Source organism: Sander vitreus, chromosome 17 (assembly GCF_031162955.1).
Source record: "Sander vitreus isolate 19-12246 chromosome 17, sanVit1, whole genome shotgun sequence".
Classification (NCBI taxonomy): domain Eukaryota; kingdom Metazoa; phylum Chordata; class Actinopteri; order Perciformes; family Percidae; genus Sander; species Sander vitreus.
This window is the reverse complement of record NC_135871.1, coordinates 18,698,229-18,718,726: the sequence shown is the minus strand read 5'-3', so window position 1 is coordinate 18,718,726 and position 20,498 is coordinate 18,698,229. Positions and strand designations below refer to the sequence as shown.

Sequence of the window (20,498 nt, the reverse complement as noted above, 5' to 3'; positions counted from 1 at the left end):
CCTGTGATAAGGTCCAGGAATTTTGGACTGGGATACATGATGACACTTATGTTGGATCCAGGTTCCATTCAGCTCAAGTTTATTTGTTCTAGGACATGTGTCAATCCTAAGCGGGATGGATAGGCACATATGAACAGGGTCCAGACTAGTTAAATGATAGCCAGACAGATTCTTTTAAGAAGCTGGAGGAATGAAGGGGGGGGCCATCAATTCAAGAGTGGGCTTGTGAGATGGCTAGGGTGGCGGCATTTGAAAAGATGTCAAACAAACGGTTCGCCAGGTTGGATGTCTACGCAGGAAAATAGGGAAAGTACCTGAGCTTTCTGGAGGGCTCCTAAGAAGCTTTGTGCTGGGGAGATACGTGTTTGATAGGCTTATAGTGTTGTCATTTATATTTGTTTATTTGGTTTATAGTTTATTGTCACTTTGTATACGTCTGTCTTTAAGTGCAACTCTGAGTCCTGCCACATCCAGAAGTACTCGGATGACACAGCTGTTGTGGCATGTGTACGAGGTGGCTGGGAGGAGGAGTACAGAGACCTTGTGGAGGACTTCTGTGACTGGAGCAATAGGAACTGCCTCCTCCTGAACACCACCAAGACTGTTTTGTTGTGTTTGTTTGTCTCTATTATCTATACCCTGTAAAGCGACTTTGAGTTTGTGAAAAGCGCTATATAAATTCAATTATTATTAAAGAGATGGTGGTGGATTTTAGGATGTCAAAGCCAACCTGCCAGTCGGTCTGCATAAAGGGGGAGGCCATTAAGGTTGTGCAGACCTACAAGTACCTGGGTGTACTCCTGGACAGCAAGCTTGACTGGTCTGCTAATATAGATGCTCTGTATAAAAAGGGGCAGAGCTGTCTCTTCTTCCTCAGGAGGCTCAGATCTTTTGACGTTTGTAGTGACTTGCTGCACATGTTTTATCAGACTGTGGTGGCAAGTGTCCTGTTTTATGGTGCAGTTTGTTGGGGAGGCAACATGACAGACAAGAACAGCAGACGACTCGACAAGCTGGTCAAAAAAGCCAGCTCAGTGCTGGGCAGAAGACTGGACTCACTGAGAACTGTAGTAGAGGGGCGTGCATGTAACAAATTGTATGCCATAATGGGTAATGACAACCACCCCCTCTACAACGTCCTGGCTGGACAGAGGAGCAGTTACAGTGAGCAACTGCTCTCGCTGTACTGTAGGACAGAGAGGTTCAGGAGATCCTTTGTCCCCACATCCATCAGGCTTTTTAACACCACCTAAACATAGATTTTACAGTAACACATGACAATTAAATGTGAAATAACTGAGTGGACACAAATAGCAGCTTAATTCAAGCAGTCTCTATGATCTCATCCATCCATGTCACTTGACTTTTAGTTAGTGTCGTGTGACAGTGAGCTGTACACTACTTTTCTGGTAGGGACAACATTAGTTAAATAAGAGTAACTTAACAGACATGCACTTGCACACAAAGCTTCTAAACAAATCTCCATATCACAAGACGTTATTGAGACCCATGGAAAGAGAGCTATTGTCAACCTATCAGGCCAGTTGATGAAACAGAAAAATAGTGAAGTTGTATACTTAAAGTGACAATGCTCTGGCTCCACAATTTTTAGCTTTTCCCATTTTCTCTTTCACCATTGGCACATGGAGGTGTCTGTGTCTCCCAGTGTACAAATTTGACAGATTTAATGTTCAACAATTTTCTTCTTGTTGCAACCTTAGATTGTAGAGTGTGTTAAATAGAACAAGTCCCTCTAAATATCTATATTGTATCCTTCTTGACTGTCTGTGAAGCTTGTGAATGACTTAATGAGTTTTCACTGGGTGCGTCTCTGCTGCGTTCCGGCTGTGTTCCGGTGCATCTGCGGAGTGTCTTGCTGCCCGACTCACAGATTTTATTGTCTCTACAAGTACTTTACAGAACAATTACATGTTTATTAAACTACTATCTACCTTCCACTCCAAGCACTCCTGTAATTAAACTCCATGTCTTCTCTTTTCTGGCGTTGTCCTGATAAAAAGGATCTGTGATGTCGTATTATTTTTTCCAACTCCAAGATGAATCTCTCGTTGTCCGTGGTGTTGTAGAGGAGACGTATATGATACTGGGGGGTGTGTTTTGGTAAATGGATTGGATGCTCTCGCTGTTTCACTTCCTGCCTGGTTGTCCAGTTGACGGCCTGCGTAAAAATAGACCTGGCACATATCTTTGGCGTAGCGGAGAGGGGAGCTGCTTTAAAAGTCCGGTATACTCGCCGCAGCTGATCTGTCGTGCGCAAATGTGACGTCATGGGAGCGCCGTAACTGTTTATACTCGCGCGTAGTGGTTGCGACACTAGTTTCAGTCTTCTTGTGAACAAAGGTGTCGCTAGTGAGGAAAGGCTACCACCTTTACTATTTCTACGGACTAGAAGAAGAAGAAAAAGGTAAACAACGGCAGAACTGGCAGAAGCATTGACGTCAATGTTTTGATTTTATTCGATGACCTACTTTGTCGGATCAAGCCTTTCATTCACCATAAAAGAACTAATCTTAACCCAGTAAGTTTACAAGAGAGACTTGCAGTCACTCTGAGAGTCCTGGCATGTGGTTCCCCTCGAACTCGTCCATGCTTCCTGTTTCCACTTTGTCGTGCGCCGCTGAAACAAATAGAGTGGTGCACGACCTCTGGTCGCACACTTTAAATCATGGCGCGCCAGCAAGATCTATGTCATTTTGACGTTACATTGGCGCACGACAGGTCGGCTGCGGCGACTGTAAAAAGGCCGTTGCGCGACTGGTGGAAAATCAAGTATTGACCTGAATGGCTGCGATTGCTCACGGGTCCCGCCTTCGGAAGGCGCCTTCGGAAGGCAGCAGAGACGTGCCCAGTAGAAAATGCCTGTAAATGTCACATGTCTTTATGGCTGAAATGGAGCAATTTATTAAACCAAGAGCCTAGAGCTATGAGTATGAGTAGTGTCCCTTACACCTTTCTTGCAAAGAAAAAATTTCACAAAAAATCTTAAAGAAATACAGTAACACTTCACAACCTATTACAAAAACACTTATCAATGTTACAAATGCTGTGTCATGAGCATGATCTCTTGAAATGCAAGTATGTGCTCCTTGCATGCTAAATGAGGAAAATGTCTCTCGACCATGAATTGATTAAGTGAAGGAGACACGAAGAAAGAAAGAAAAAGAAAGAGATACAAGAAACAGGCTGGAGTAGTACAGTATGTTGTAATTCAAAGGCATTGTGTCTGGTTTGGTGTGGGTGTGTATATATACGCCTTAAACTGTGATAACTGCTTAGCTTACAATGTTTCATGAAATCTGAAGTTGTCATGTTTTAGCCAAAGTATTTCTAATTTAATAAAAAGACACACCCTTTTCAATTGCACCTTTTAAACCGTTGCAACTCAAAGCGCTTCACAAAAGGCATAACAATCCATTAAAACAACAATGTCAATGAATTCCAGACAAAGGGATTGGGTACTCATAGAAAAGTTTAAATGTAGTCATAAATTAATCTTATGAAGGCAGAGGAAAGCATAGCTTTCAATTTAGATTTGAAAGAGGCTAAATTTCAACTCAACTTTTATTTGTCTATGAAGGGCAATTGGTTTTTGTGTTTTGTGTTTTGTTATTTAAGAATACTGACAAGTTATCAGTGAGCAGGATAGAAGGTAAAACTGCGTCACCACATTTGCTTCTGAGTCTAGGCACTGCTGGATTTATATTCTTCAAGCCTTTCAGAAACATATTCATGACATAAGTCATAAAGTGATTTTAAAAATAAAAGCAGCTCTAAAATCTATTATATGACTACCTGGAAGCCAGTATAAAGACTTGAGAGGAGGCATAATGTGCTTAGTTCTCCTGACTCTTGTTAGAACTCTAGCTGCAGTTTATTGGTTGAAAGACCAGATATCAGACTAGAGCAACAGTCCATCCAGCATGAGATGAAGCATGAATGAGGATGTGGAACCTCTAATTATTGCTATGTGTTCTAGATGACAAAAGGATTTTGGGTTTTTGCATTGATTTCTAACTTGGTGCTTGGTTTTTATCGCCCAAAGATTTAAAGTGAGCAATAACTTTTTCTTCTTGTTGATACATAGAATTACAGTATATACATAGATTTAAGAACTATTTCTCTACAAGAAATAGAAATGGTATCTCTGTTTTGTCCTGTAACTGAAATTACATTCACTTTTTTACTTGTTCTAAGCACTGACCCAATACGTCTATATGAGCAGTATTATGAGCAAAGAAAATCTGGGTGTCGTCTGCATAGCTACGGTGAACTTACGGTCTCGCAGGATTTTGCCTAAATGCAGCATGACAAAAGGAGGATGTCTGTAGTCAACCATCAACCATCACATTTTTAATCTGACAAAAAGGTGAAAACAACATGTCCAACTCATGGTGTTGTCATGTTATCTAATCTATTGGAGGATCATTATATTCACAAATTTGTGTCTACAATATGAAACCTGTGTTTGAGAGATTGTTCTTATCACCTAAATTTTTTATGAAAAAGTGTTGTATAAAAAAAGGCTCCATCCCTTGTTGATCAACTACAACAGGCTAAGCTGTACAATCACTATGTGCATGTGCATGGAGAGCAGGGTTGTGTTCAGCTAAGTACTTTAATGTACTTTTCCTTCAGTCACAAAGGCACAGCCTCAGCTCAAGTTGGCAAGGTGCCAGCTGAGAAAACCTTCCGAGGCAGGACAGAAAGAGAGACAGTGGGGTGGGCTAAGCCCTAATCTACAGTAGCTGCTGGCTGCATTTGTGAGGAAAGACTTGTGAGTCAGCTTTACATTATTCAAACAGCAAGCTTCCTTCACATGTCTTTTTGTCTTTTTTCACAGTTCATGAACTCAGAACATTTTCTGGTGGTCCATTTTATTACCTCCTGAAAAATGTAATAAGATGCCTAATGTTAAAAGTATATATCATGAAAGGCGACAAATGTGACTGATATGAAAGTGCCTGTTTACCATTGGCAAATGTATTGTTTGCATAAGCAATTACAAGGACAAGAAAAGGAATTGAAAAAGCACAGAAGCAAATGCTCTAATAAAAATGGGATTTATTGCAGTGATCACTAAAATATTTAACCTTTTCGATTGCTAAAAATTTTAATCCACAAATACTTTGGTATATCCCTAAAATGAAGATGAAGATATTTTGTAAATATCAACACCTACATAGAGATAAACATAGTGTTGTGCTGTTACAAACCAAATGTGCAGAGCTATTATCTTGTCCGAGACATATTGATATGTGAAACAACACAACAGTGCAACTCACTAACTCAAGAATTACCCAATCTACTGCTTATTAGATTGGGTAACTCATTCTAAAACCAATTACATTAATTTATTATGAAAATAATTATGTCACTTTGGATCGTCATTATTATTCTATTTTATTTTTCTGATATTGTGAACCGGCATCAAAGGGCAGTGGCTGAGAAAACTTCCAAACAAAAGTTTTTTTTTTAAATATACAGATACAGACTGATTTTGTAATATCGCCAAACCCCCCTGATAAACCCCTCAAGTGTCTCCTGGTTGCCTGTTTTGAAGCAGTTTTTTGCTCTAAACTGTATTGAGTTTCAAATGTTTTAAAAACAGTGACTTGGGAGGATACATAGGGATTGAGGCAATGCAAAACCTAGACCCCTTGCTTCATCTTCCACTTTGGTGGCACTGTAGTGTATGTGCAGATGATGTCTCCTGTCATTATTCCATGATTAATCCACTGACAAACATCAGGCCAATTAATCTACAAATGTAATTAGAAAAGTCTGGCTGCTCAGTGGTGCTGAACCAAGCCAGTCAACAGGGATGGAGCTCTGTGTGACAAATCTTTCCAACAACATTGACCATGTTGGAAAATGCCAGGTCATATTTTAATGGACAACAATAATGAGAACTATGGCACAGTTGTGACTCAGTTCTCATGTATTCAGTACAATTTATGAGGAAGGACATGTGGATATACAGCCGAAAGAACACATTTGATCTACCGTAGAGGGCTTAAAAAAGAGGGATACGTGGATGTTGGTGAAACAGCAGCTTTTCAATTCCCAAAGAACAACAAGACATCTCACTTACCCTGACTTGTCCGACAAACAAATTGGCCTCTTCTTCTCGGACAGTAAAATTCTTGAGTATGGTGAGGTCAAACTTAGGGTCATTGTCGTTGACATCAGTGACAACTATGTTCACAGTAGTAGTGGATGTCTAAAGAAAGAAAAATAAAGAGCACAGTAAATACCAATGTTATTTACTGTTCCTTTATATTGCATTTTTATAATACAAAGACCATAAACACAGCATAAACCACAAAAAAACATTTCAATAATAGATTTGGCTAAAATGTGGAGCCAACTTTTTTTGAAATAATTTATGTGATGACGTAAATGATCTCATTCCAAGTAATAATTGTAGAAGCATTACAATGAAACAAGGTTGACTAGCTAAATAGTGATTTTTAGAAGTACTTTTGAGTGGAAACATAACCTTTCATAATGCTTGAAAACATACCCAGCTTTTCTTTTATTATTGGTTAACAAAAGACAACAGTAGAACAGTAGTCATACATGAATAGGCAATGTTTATGGGCCCACTAAGCTATAATATGCTGTAGAAAACTTTGCAAAGAGCACAAATAAGACTCAAATAATTCCTTGTTTAGGGTGGTAAATGTCCAAAAATGATCCCATTACATAAAAAGCAGAATCACTTGAAACAATAGTTGTACCATGAATGTAAAAAGTGTTTTCAAATGTTGTTGGTCAAATTACTTTTGATTTTTAGTTGTGAGAGAGTAAAAAGTCCATTTAAAACAACCACAGTTGTAAATGTGTACAATAGGGGCCTGGTAGATCTGGTTGAACATCCAAATCATATGTATAACCAGTTAATTATGTGTTCATACTGTTAGTTGATTTCTCATCATTATTTAATACTGTATAGGCAGATGTACAATCAGTTATGGTAGTTGGTGCTGGTTTATTTGTATTTTACTGAGATCCCCATCAGCTGTCACTATCTTGGCAGCTTTTGTTCCTGAAGTCTACAAGCATAAACAATAACTCAATCAATTATATATTGTTACAGTAAACATATAACACTGTAAATGATACTGAAAAATGAAAAATGATACTGTAGTTAAACTATGCAGTCATAAGAAGGCCATAGTCACTCTTGCTGTTGACACTTTCTGCCAATGATAAGATGATAAAGCTTTTGTTAGCATTTCACCTAATGGGAATGAGATCAGATAATATCTTGATCTATTGGGTGGATTGCCAGGACATTTTGTACAGACATTCATAGTTCCAGGATGAATTGTAACAACTTTGGTAATCCCCTGGTTTTTCATCAAGCATCTTCTTGAAATTTAAATTTGAACAATACTTGCTCCATCCAGTACAACCTCACAGAGCTGCTGAAGGGCTCTTAGTCTTGTTGACACAGAATAGAAATCAATGTTGTTGACACAGAATAGAAATTAATGTCATACCAATGACATCAACATAGACAGTGTCACAACCCCTGTAAAAGTGAACAGTAAAACTATTAAATGCGTGGAGGAAAACGCCTACAAGCACTTATGTACTATTACTGATATTAAGTGGAATTTGAATGCCAACACTAATGCTTTGTTTGCAGAAAAATATAATGTCAGGTTGTATTGACCTTCTGCATTCTTGATGATAGTTATAAAGACAAAGCTGTAAAAAGTTGGAAGATTGAGGGGCCCGGTATTTGGGGCATAAAAGCATGAAATCAGATCCTTCACATCTTCCTTTGTCTGATTATATGCTTTTACTCTTAGAGCAAAGGTTCAAGACGCGAACGATGCAGAATTCAGTTACTCAATACATTTATATCAACACTGGCACTGTATGGCATTAGAGCATCTCATAGTTGTAGATTATATTTTACTGTTACAGTAAATTCAATTATGTTCATGTGTGTTTTGTATAATGTTCAGAGTTTGTTTAATCTCGAAGCTCATTGGGCAAAGCGAATTCCCCCAAGCGTCATTTGAGGTGTTCACTCATTTGCAGGGTCAGTGTGTAGCAATGTGCTGCCGTTAACCTTCAAACAATGACACAGTACACACACCTAGAGCACTTCCATAAATCCACAAAAATGGCTGAATATGCACAATCTATGAACACTCAGTGCACTGGGACGAAGCTGTATGCAAATAAAGGTGTAAATGGTCTCCTCTGGGGGAGGAAGCATGGGTGGGTTGTGGGAGGAGTTGGCCCTTGCAAGAAAAAATACTTCCCATAAGACAGCTGTTTGAAGTTGCCCTGGCAGATGAGACACTCAGCAGCAATGTCACGAAGGAAATTACCTAGTTAATGTCACCTTCATCTCACTGTCTGTCGGGAATTCCTCCACCATTGTTGTTTTCTTTATTGTAGCTTCTGAGATGTACATAATCTGTCCTTTCATGAACGACTTGACATGGCAACCCATGCTAAAAACCATCACACTTCATGCCTCTTTTTTTTAAGATTTTTTTAAGTGGCATTTTAGGCCTTTATTAGATAGGGCAGCTATAGACTTGAAAGGGGAGAGAAAGGGAATGACATGCAGCAAAGGGCTACAGGTCGGAATTGAACCTGTGATTGCTGCATCAACGACTAAGCCTCTGTATATGGGCACACGCTCTAACAGGTGAGCTACCCAGGCGCCCACTTCATGCCTCTTTAGCCTCTCTATCACTACTAGAATACAAGAGGACACAGCTCATGGGCTGATGGGATCTACTTATTTTATAAAGACCCAAAGTGAAATAGCGTCTCTATCCTGGCGTGGGTGTTCTTATGAAAGCCAATAATCCTACCTCGACGGCCAGGAGTGTGATTAATGAGCTGCCATTATTTATTTAACATTAAATAGATGGAGCTCTGTGATGTCTTGTCTTCTGTCCTCACTGTCTAAAAGACCTAGAGCTGGCTGATACTGCTTTTCTTTCAAGTGATAACCCTGACCAGAAGCAAAGTTAGAGGGACTGATATAATCAGGCTCCTATGAAGTCCCTCCTCTGAGGGCAAGAAAAAACAGCTTTATCCAGCATCCTTTTCGAGATCTGAGTCTGCTTGGCAGTTATGATTACAGAGTGCACTGTTAAGAATACACATTTTGAATTTGTCACTGGGACATTAACAAATAGTGTAGTTTAGTAGTCATTGACTACTGCCCCAAAAGTCGACTAATAGTTGAATATTTGCAATATAAAAACTCAGTTTTTAAAGGTGCTATATAAATAAAGTTATTATTATTAATAATGTGTGTTATGCACTTGTAAGAGTTAAACCTCAACAAGTATTATGAAAAAAGTCTGTGTGTGCAGATTTTGACTATACTCAAAGAGCACCAGGGGGAAGATGGCTTGCCTCTCTCCTTGTGTCAGGTTCCTGGTTACCAAAGTTCAGTACTAATTACACATCCAAATCCCTGGTGTCCCCCTCATTTTCTCTTTTGCTTTTCCTCTTACTGTGCCCTCCTCCTGTGCTTACTTTGACTGTTTCCCTGTCTCCAGGCTTTCCGCAGCACTTTGTCTCGCTGAATGAGTCCCTCACCTCCACCCTCCTGCAACTCTTTACCCCTCACAGTCATTCAACTTCCTTCCTGTTGTGACAGCGATTCTTTCTAGCTGTGACATTTAGCCCACACGAGTCAACCAGTAATTTACTCTGTGGATGAGACGTTTCTCACACACACACACACACACACACACACACACACACACACACACACACACACACACACACACACAATACAGGTAAAGGGTGTCGGCTTGTACAATCTGTCCATTAATATTAGGACAAAGAGCACCAGCTTGTTGTTACCTCATTCTGTGAGGTGAAGCCCCATCGTAAACACTTTATTTATTTGCTCTTTTTTCTCTGACCCTGTCACTGTCCAGCTCCTCTGCCCCTCCCACTCTAACTGTCTCCCCTGCACTCCTACAGTTCTGGGACACTTACAAATTCTGGGGCACACCGGCAGCATATATTCTTCTTATACAGCTCCATTTGACTAACATGCATAGTGAGCCAACGGATAAAATGTGTGTTTATACGTGCGCAGGTGAGAGGGGGGCAATCAACATTACTCCTGTGACAGCTCATCAGCTAATGTCCATTACCTATCACACACAGCATCTTAAAAAGGAAACCACATATCACCTCTGCCTGGAGGAGAGGCAGCTGTGAAAACTGAGACAACCAAGGTAAAGTCTAATTAAATTAAGACAGTTTATATGATTATCAGCTCTCGGTGGGAGACGGAGCAGCCAGCATTCCCTTTCAGTTAAGTTACAGAGACAGCTCTGTGTATGTATACACTCAAAAGTCACAACTACTCGTGATTACATCGTATCGGCAGCAGTTTTATGGTTAGTACTGCTCAGATGAAAAGAGTATATGTATAATCTCTTCGGTCGCTCTTAAAGAGGCTTCTCAAGTCTGAAAAACAACTAATGATGTCACATTGATGTCATTAGGGTTATCATATGGCTTGGGCTATGATAATACACATTCATAACAGAAAGCCTGCTTTACAAACTGGAGATGTGCAGTTTAAATGTGCATTTAATGTTCTAGCATTTTGCCTAAAGAATTGTTATCTTATCTTAAAATAAACTCAGCATGATTTTAAAATTATGTTGGATATGATACAATACTTTGGCCTTTTAAAACAATGTGTGAATTTTCAAAATCTGTGGAGAAAAACTCCTTTGATAGCTCAAACTACCTGTAGGTAAAATGCACACCAACTCAATATACTAGCAATTATTCACAAGTATTCACAAGTATTATGTACAATTGTTCATACTTATATATATATATATATATATATATATATATACAGTACATATTGTAGTAATTGCCCATTGCCTTAGAAATTTCAAAGCCGAACACAGTGACAATCACACAAGTTTAAAAAAAGGAAAATATTAATAGACTGACAGACCTGAATGTCAGACCTGATTGTGTGTGTCAGAAAAAAACTCTCACCCCCTACACAATTATATTCACAGCAGTCCTTTTTTCAATGGCTTTCATCAATCAGTCAATAAATTCTACTAAGTACGAACTCAACAGATTAGCAAAATCACAAAAAATATAATTTCCACATGGAAATGAATGAACAGGCAAGTTATTATTCTGGTGTCACATTGGTTGGCACAAAAAAGTAGTGCTACCACAGATTTTATGAATCTGTGACAAAATCACGGGGTATTAAAGTGAGACAAATATCCGAGCTAATAAGCTTGTATGAGAAGATCTTATTTGAGCTTAGGCCAATAGTTTAATAAAGAGGGTTGTGAGCTCACCCCTCCAGGGTTGCCGTCGGAGGCTGTGACAATCAGACGGTACTGATCTGTGTTCTCTCTGTCCAGAGGCTTTCCTAGAAGCAGAAGGCCAATCCTGTAGAGAGGAGTCAGAGAAGATACTTGTATTACGATTACACACAAACAACTAGAGACAATAATAGAACCTCACAAAAGGTAACACAATATAGGGCTTTGTGTAGTCAAATAACATTCATTTAAAAGGAATTGTACAAACATTTTAGATATTTTATCACTGATGCGACAAAGGGTGATGGAAAGGGCTGAACTTTAGAGTTTATTTACTTCCAGATTAGACCGATTTATAAAACACGGTCGCTGATGGAGGAGGATGAGTTTTGGGCAAAGAGCAGGTGGGCTTTTAAATGCTCCCACTCTGTCTTTCTCTTTCTGTAGCCTGCCTCTTGCTCCCAAAGCACATGGACTACAGACAGAAAGATTCATGTTTCCTTTCCAATGACTGCAGCAGACACAGCAGCCCTTCTGCTCATTCACAAGGTATCATTTGGCACTCTGGCATTCCAAACACAAAGCATGTATGCATTCCCAAACAGAACGCTGAATTATCTTTGTTTGCACACACGGGCACACAAGACACATGAGTGCAAGTGCATACATACACAAAACACACACACACACACACACACACACACACACACACACACACACACACTCAGGAGAGGCTCTGCCAGAACCGCAAATGGAAGGAAAGACGAATGCATCTAAATGCCTTGATACAGCTGGAGTGCTGAACTACACTTGAGCGGCTAGGTCTGAGAGGTTCACTGATCTCATGTGATAGTGTCCTCCCTCTTCTCCCCAGCCACCACAAATTAAAAGATGTTGTCAGATTGACAGGCTGCTGTTAACAGCATTGTCTAGAGCGACAATGGTGCAGGTTAGAGGCTATCTATTCCAGTCACACTAAGTCAGCCTTTCATTCTGCTCAGATCGTGTTTCTACATGGTAAACTGGACTTGATGTACAGGACGATAGTGCCAGGTGACATGAATGATTTTCCTTAGATACAATAACCTTGATACATTAACAATCACTTAAGATGATGATACATTTTACTGATTCCACAAGGAGAAATTAAAGACAAATTTGGGACATATATTTGTACTTGAATTGTATAATTAAAACCACTTGTTTTGGGTCTATTTAATTAGAACTGACTCTGCAAAACGTGTACCTTCTTCAGTTTCAGTTTTGAAGGACGACAATCAGCTGCCAGCTGAACAACAAAAACTACATACTTGAGCACTGAAAAAAGCTGTAGTATCAAAGTTGCCGTGGCCTCTAGGTTAGGCTTCTGTGACTTTGAGAGCTACAAAAAGAGCTTTGGCTTTAAAGGGAATGCTGTCATCAACAAAAAAAGAATAGCAGCAAGATCTGTGGATCATAGCCCCGATACTGGAATTTTGAGGCTGTAAAAATCGGATTGGGAGACCTAGTTTGGCATTTCTGTACTGCAATTTTGAATTACTTATTGGCCAACATATACGCTGATAACTATATGTCTGCAAAAAGCTAATACCAGCCTGGCTGATTTATCCGTCTAACGTAGCTCTATTTACAATTGAACCACACTGCAACGTTAAACTTTATAGAGGATTAAAAACTGTATAAATGAAGATGTTTCAAATTGTACTGAAGCTGATCTGATATTGATATTTAACAATTTATACATCTGTATTTGAAGTGATTATATAGGCTGTTATTCCCTTAAAATAGTATTACTACGAATTTTAACTAATACAGTATGTATTTAATTGGACATTTTACAGTTGAAATCACCTTGTCAGTTACCTCTGGTGGACTTCAAACACATCTTTGACATTTCTTTATTGACATTTCGTACTTATTAGCCGGCATATATGGCCATACACACATATCTGCGAAACGTTTCAATATATTGGTTCTGGCTGATAAATTGGTCCGGCTGATATGTATATTTAATGGGTCATCAGGAGGTACATTTACAGTAATTGATTTTATCTTGAATCTATTTTATTTCCTCAAACACTGTGTTCCGAAAAGACGCTGACCATCACATTCAAAGTAACTGTAAGTAATCATCAGTCCCACCAGACCTGGAGCTTGACTAAAAATACTTGAGACTTGTTTATGATGTGTGAACTTTGATCCTGCTTCAGTTAGGATGTCATTACTGACTGCTCTCTGTATGGCGTCTGGTGGCTGACAGACTCTGATTCAAGGGTGCACCTTGCTCACTACCATAATGGTGAGTGAATCAAAAGCATTCCCACCTCTTCCCTTGGGAGAACCTGCCCCATTTATAGGGAGTTATAGACTGTAGAGCTCATTATTCATAATAGCTGGATTGAGTCAGCCCCATATGTAGCCTGAATCCGAACATGCAGCAATGCAAAAATCTGTCACTGAATCATATTGCTGTTCTTAAGGGTTGAAAAATGAGTGTGTGAAGTAGGGCTCTGTATACTGCACACTCATCAAGCATACACGCTAATCATTCTTTGATTCATTATGTGCTAAATCAGCATCTGCTTGAAGTTATTCTATTGCTAGGTTGCTGAAAGCTTGTGATGGGATTGTAATATTTCTGCCATACGGAGAATCTACTAAAGGAGGTATATCTTTTTTTGATTTCTGTCATATGTAAAGATTAAAGTGGCAACAGCAACAATAGCAGTCTTCCATTATTTGATCCTGTCACTATATTTCTGCTTACCGTTACCACTATAAAACCATGAAGCAAACATCCCTCCATAAAACAAAAATTTAAACACTGGAGCCGATTAAGAGTAAACAAAAGGCAGGGACCTACTGCTGCAAGACAGCTTGTCCTTGCATACCTGGGAGACTGAGGATGCAGACAAAAGAGGCTGTAATCAATTAGTGAGAAACGTGTCTGGCAGGGTCCTGCATTTTCAGTCTCCCCACGTCTCTTTGTTCCAAATTTGTTTGCTTATTTAAGGGTAAAAAGCACTGACCACTTCCATATGTTATGCCTTTTCCTTGCTCCTGACTAGTGGTTGAGTGAGGTGTGTTTTTCAAATTCTGATATTGATTATGAGAGATAAGGTAAGATATTTGGGGTCCGTTTCCTCTACAGAAATATTTGGTGTTTTATGCCGTCTTCTCTCAGACAGAGCTGTAGAGAAAGATAAAATAAGACCTGAAAAGAATAAGCTTTTGAATAAAGTTTTATCCTGTGTGATTATTTCAGTTCCTCTGAGTTACAAATCAGTTCTGCCGATCAGCTTCTTGGAACTTTGACATAATCTCCCTGCTTGGTTAAAATCCATGTCTCACATTGTTTTCTTTCAGCTTACATACATATTAATGCTATTTTATTTTAATTTATTTTATTATTTATCTCGAACAATCAACAATGTTGCAAAAGAAAAAAAAAAGAAGAAAACCACAAAATTGAAACCAACAATCAATATTTACCAAAGACCAAAAAAATAATAAAAAAGGATAAGTTCGAGAAGGAGCAGGCGGAAGCATACAGCTTATCAGGTCCTGCCCCTACTTCACAATATCATATTATTACAAAACAAATATGCAAATACAGCATACAATCTTTCAGGTCTTTCAGACCAAGACCTTTGATTGACTGTTTGCACCCCGTAAACACATGCACAAGCGCACTTCCCAGTCTCACTCTCCCATAAGCTCTCACTCCTTTACAAATAACTCTGCTAACCCACAGACCAGCTATATCATTCCAGTAAGAATCAATAATATCATTAATCACAGGTACAGCACTACACGCTCCTCTGTGCTTCCTGTGGAGCAGCCACCCATTCATAATCCCATAACTACGGTGTCTGTCCCCCGACTGAGATCAGTAAAATCAAACGTAAACCAACGAGGTGCTATACTTAACAACCTAATTGGAATTAAAACAACCACTGCAACGATAGAACAGAATAGGAGAATCAAATGTGGACTATTAAATATTAGATCTCTGTCTTCTAAAGCAATATTGGTAAATGATTTGATATCAGATAATCAAATTGATCTATTCTGTCTTACTGAAACATGGCTGGGACATGAAGAATATGTTAGTCTAAATGAAGCCACTCCTCCCAGTCATATTAATACTCAAATTGGTCAAGCACCATCATATCTTGAAGAGCTCATAGTACCTTATTGCCCCACTAGAGCACTGCGCTCCCAGAATGCAGAGTTACTTGTGGTTCCTAGAGTCTCTAAAAGTAGTATGGGAGCCAGAGCATTTAGCTATCAGGCTCTTCTCCTGTGGAACCAGCTCCCAGTCTGGGTTCGGGAGGCAGACACCGTCACCACCTTTAAGAGTAAACTTAAAACTGTGTGTGTGAGGAGTTGCAGCGTTCGCCTAGACTGGCAGGGGAAGGTGTGTAGCCACAGTCATGGCGCACCCCCACCCTATCTCTGCTTCTCCCCATAGAAAGCTTACATATACTTAGGGAGTAATGAGTTGCAGTGTTAGCCTAGACCGGCGGGGGAAGGTGTGTAGCCACAATCACGGAACACAGCCTCCCTATCTCCCCTTCTCTGCAGCTCTTAGTTATTCGGTTATAGTTCTAGACTACCGGGGTACCTCCTTGGACACACTGAGCTTCTCTCTCCTCTCTCTTTCCATCTGTGTGTATTCGTGTCACAGAAATGCTTGTTACTAACATAGCTGCGGGGAGCTTATTCCCCGGAGTCCTTATGTTCTTTTTCCGCCAAGCATCATCATCTTGGATCATGATGGCACCCACATCATGGTGGCAGCTGTCGCCGTGGTCCTGCCCTACGCCCTACGCCCTGCTGTGCCCTATTACACCCTGCTACGCACTGCAATGCCCGGCTTCGACTTGCTATGTCCGGCCAACGCCCCTGCCACACCCAATCCCCCGTCTCTTTCATTAAACATTGCACATATGTTACATGGTAAATTGTACAGTTTTGAATGTAACAATGTACATACATTTCAGCAAATGTGAATTCTAAAACAGATGATTAGTGTGCACATAATACCCAGTGTGATGTATTATCCTGATTGCTCTTTTTTGCAGTGTGAAAATATTTTGTAAGGTGCTTTGTACATATTTCCCCAAACTTCCACACAATATAACAAGTATGGTAAAATAAGTTTGCAGTATGTAGTGTATTTTGGTTCAATATATATCTAGTTTTGCTCAATATACCAATACTCCTGGCCATCTTCATGCACAGATATTTAATGTGGGGCTTCCAGCCAAGTACAACACCCAGAAATTTACCTTTATAGACACTTTCAAATATTTCGTTATCAATTACTATTTTAACATCTGTATTTATAGTACAATTTCCAAATATCATGAATTTAGTTTTGTTCAAGTTTAAAGAGAACTTATTTGAATCAAACTAATGTTTTAATTTATTCATTTCTTTTGTGACCATTTCCAGCATCTGCTGCAAGTCACCCCCGTTTAGTACATTTGATACTTTGCAAATGTCATTTAGGTAAAGGATAAACAGTTTTGGGCCTAATACTGACCCCTGTGGAACGCCACAGGAAATACTAAGGCTCACTGACCGGTGATTACCAGTTTGAACTGACTCCTGTTTTCAATATAGTTTTTTATCCAGTTATAGGCTACACCTCTGATGCCATACCTTTCCATTTTTTTAACAGGATTTCATGATCAACAGTATCAAGAGCTTTTTTTAGATCAATGAAAATTCCCACTGCATAGTTTTTGTTTTCAATACAATTTGTTAATCTTTCTACTAACTCACTGCCATAGACGTTGATCTACTGGATCTGAATCCATACTGACTGTCCATTTATAAATTGTTTTTATCAATGAAACTATCTAGCCTTGTAACAAATAGTCTTTCAAGTATTTTTGAGAACTGAGAAAGCAAGAATATCGGTCTATAGTTATTGAAAATATTTGAGTCACCAGATTTATACAATGGGATGACTTTAGCTACTTTCATCTTGTCAGGAAATACTCCTGTTTTAAATGATAAATTATATATATATATATATATATATATATATATATATATATATATATATATATATGTGTGTGTGTGTTAGTGGGTCTACAATCCCGTCTATTACTGTTTTTACTAGAGACATATCAATGTCATCACAATCTTTTGAAGTTGTATTGATACTTTTACTTACAATCTCTACAATTCTTTTCTTCAGGTCCCAAAAAAATTTTTTATGTTTTTTTTTTCCCACATGGTCCATCACAGATCATATCATCCCTGTGTACTTTATATATTTGGCCAGTTTAGGGCCCACATTAACAAAGAAATTGTTGAATCTGTCAACCACCTCATTCATATTTGTCAACGTCATGCCATTATCCTTGACGTTTTCTGATAATTCAATTTATTAAGTCCTTTTGTAATAATGGTGTTTATTGTCTTTCATATTCCTTTCACATTATATTTGTTATTCTCTAGTTATTTATTATAATAATCCTTCTTACATACCCTCATTATGTTAGATAATTTGTTTTTATATTTCTTTTATTTTAACTCAGATTCTTTCGTTCTATATTTTATAAAATTCCTATAAAGGGTATTATTATTATTATAACCACCCAAGGCAGCCAGTGAGTGTAAACAGGTGTGCTTTTCCACTTGGTACATTGTGATTCTTGATGGTGCCAGCAGCCAATACCAGTGTTCATATAACAAAGTCATATATTTGCTAATAAATTAGCCCAAACCAATCATTGGCAAGTCAGCATCTACTCCCTAGCATCACAATTCTTTATCCTCTCATTCCTTCTTCCCCACCACCATCACTCACTCTGGCTGTCTATATCATCAGAGAGATGACAGAGACTAGTTTGATATAGAGAGATTTGTTTGAAGGGCTTCTTTCATAGCCATCACAGTAAAGGAAAGAACACTGCGTCTCAACATATCATTGCTGTTTGTCCATTTGCCTTTGCACTTGAGAGAACAACATGAAACACAAAAGCTTATTGAAGACTTCTACAGCTGAGTTGTCCTTGTCTGTTTGCCCATACACAACAGCATTGTCTTGTTGCTGAAAAACCTCAATACATTTTTAAATTGATGTCAGTTTGAAGGGTGCCCTTGTAGAACTATACTATAATAATAATATAACTACAATAGTTTGCCAGGGGCTTGTTCTGTTAGTTGGACAGCAATATAGGAAAGCATTTTGTATCCAATCATTTTCTATTCAACTATCCTGTTCAAAATGCATTGGGAGAGAGGTGGGGAACACCATATAGGATACAGAAAAACACATTAATGCCAACCAACTATTTACAGTGTCCAGTGCATCTACAGTAACCTGCATGTTGTTGAGCTTTGAGAGGAAACCAGAGACCCTGGATGAAACCCATGCAGATGAACATGCAAACTCCTATTTGCTATTTAATTTTAAAACATGTTATTAAACTTAGGGCTCCTGCACCCATGTAACATGTAATAAAAAAAATAAATAAAAAAAATAAATAAATAATTATCGATTTTCAAATATTGCATCAATACAGAATGAAATATTCTGTAGCCTATTTTGCCGTCAATACTGCCGACGTTGTCTTTGCTGTAACCAAATCAGTATATATTTATGTTTAACATGAAGTATGCTACTGCTTGAGTGCAGTACATTTCCACAACTCTCTCCCTATCGAAATATGTGCAAACAAATGTACAAACACAAAAATATTGACAAAATAAAATTGAAGAACACGCTATTATTTAATTTTATCAATGGGAAACATACATGTATACAGACAAGGCTAGCAGCAGCGTCAGGTCAAACACGTTTCTGGTGTGAAAGACGCCACGCAGCCACCACGCAACTGACACGCAACAGAAATGCCACACTCATGCCACGCAGGCAGTGTGTAGGAGCCCTTATGAGAAAAATGCTGCTGATCAATAAATTACTAGCCTTTCTATCCATTCATATATCTACATAATCATCCTTGGTGGGAATACTTTAGAGGGCTGCCAGTCTGTACTTGAAAAATATCTGGACTTACATTTCAGAGAGGTTGAAAACCTTCTGGGAATCCCCACTCACAATGCGGTATGTGATTGGGTCGTTTTCTCTGTCTGTGGCCTGGGGGAAGGAAAAGAAAAGCAGGGTCTTGAAGATCAAATAGTGAAGTCAAAGGCTATGAGATGTGACAGCTGAGCAACAAGGATGCTGGACTGGAGTGAAGGTGAGCATACTGTATGCTGGAGAGGGGAATGTAAGAGAAAACGGAAGAACATGTGCAGTTGCCTAAAACTACAACTTACTTTTGTACAAATGTATTAAAAATGTCCTCAAACTGAATTAAATTCAATTCCACATTGTCTTATTTGAATGTGCAAAACCCATTTGTGGGTTAGTGACTTACTTGCAGATTGAGCAGAATAGCTCCTATCCTCATGGCTTCGCTGACTTCCAGGTTGTAGGTGAGGAGAGGGAAGCGTGGGGGGCTCTGGTTGTTGGGAGGCAAAACTTCAATGTACACTGTGGTGATGGAGCTCCTGGCAGAAAGAAAAGCACACATCAGCCCGGTAAAACATGTTCATAATATATCATTTTCATTGCAGGAAAGAGGAAGAACTCAACAGGTTTTGATCACATTTCTTTTAAGTGGGTTCTTTGTCTTGTTCACAATGGTATCATAAATGTTTCTTTTTTTAATTCTGTCAAGAACACATATTGTGTCAAACACAATACAAGCCTTTCATTCACGTTTTGTTCATGAGAAAATCTGTTAATCTTAAAATTTGCCAGCTTGTTCTCAGTTGTTCAGAGCAGCACATTAAAATGGAACTGACTGCGTCAATTACAAATTCATTCATTGCGTGAGACATTTTTGTTGAATTTGTTTTACTTGGTGAAATCGAAGAGGCCACTTATTCCAACCCATAACTACAATGTATTATATGTGAGCTGAGCGACTTTGGTTTTGCACAGAACAAATGATTTGCTTTTTAATCATAAGATAAAGAGGAGACAATGCATGAAACATCTCGTAACCAGAATCTCGACAGTGTTCAATGGAACAACACCATCTATCTTTTGACTCACAACAGCTTGTCAGAAATGCTATTTCTTTATAATTCAGCACCCGAGAAAACTTTCCATGTTATTCAGAAGCTAACTTG

The 20,498-nt window shown here is 38.8% G+C and overlaps 1 protein-coding gene across 1 annotated transcript in view; it reads right to left on the bottom strand.

The window, feature by feature from the left end:
* The window catches only part of LOC144532682 (protocadherin-15-like), a 240,273-nt gene that overhangs the window by 64,411 nt on the left and 155,364 nt on the right, over positions 1-20,498 (bottom strand). The window contains exons 15-18 of the mRNA XM_078273587.1: positions 19,739-19,871; positions 19,376-19,455; positions 11,367-11,460; positions 6,113-6,241 (exon numbers count right to left, since the gene is read on the bottom strand). Coding sequence (XP_078129713.1) covers positions 6,113-6,241; positions 11,367-11,460; positions 19,376-19,455; positions 19,739-19,871 — 436 coding nt within the window. The remainder of the gene's footprint in view (positions 1-6,112; positions 6,242-11,366; positions 11,461-19,375; positions 19,456-19,738; positions 19,872-20,498) is intronic.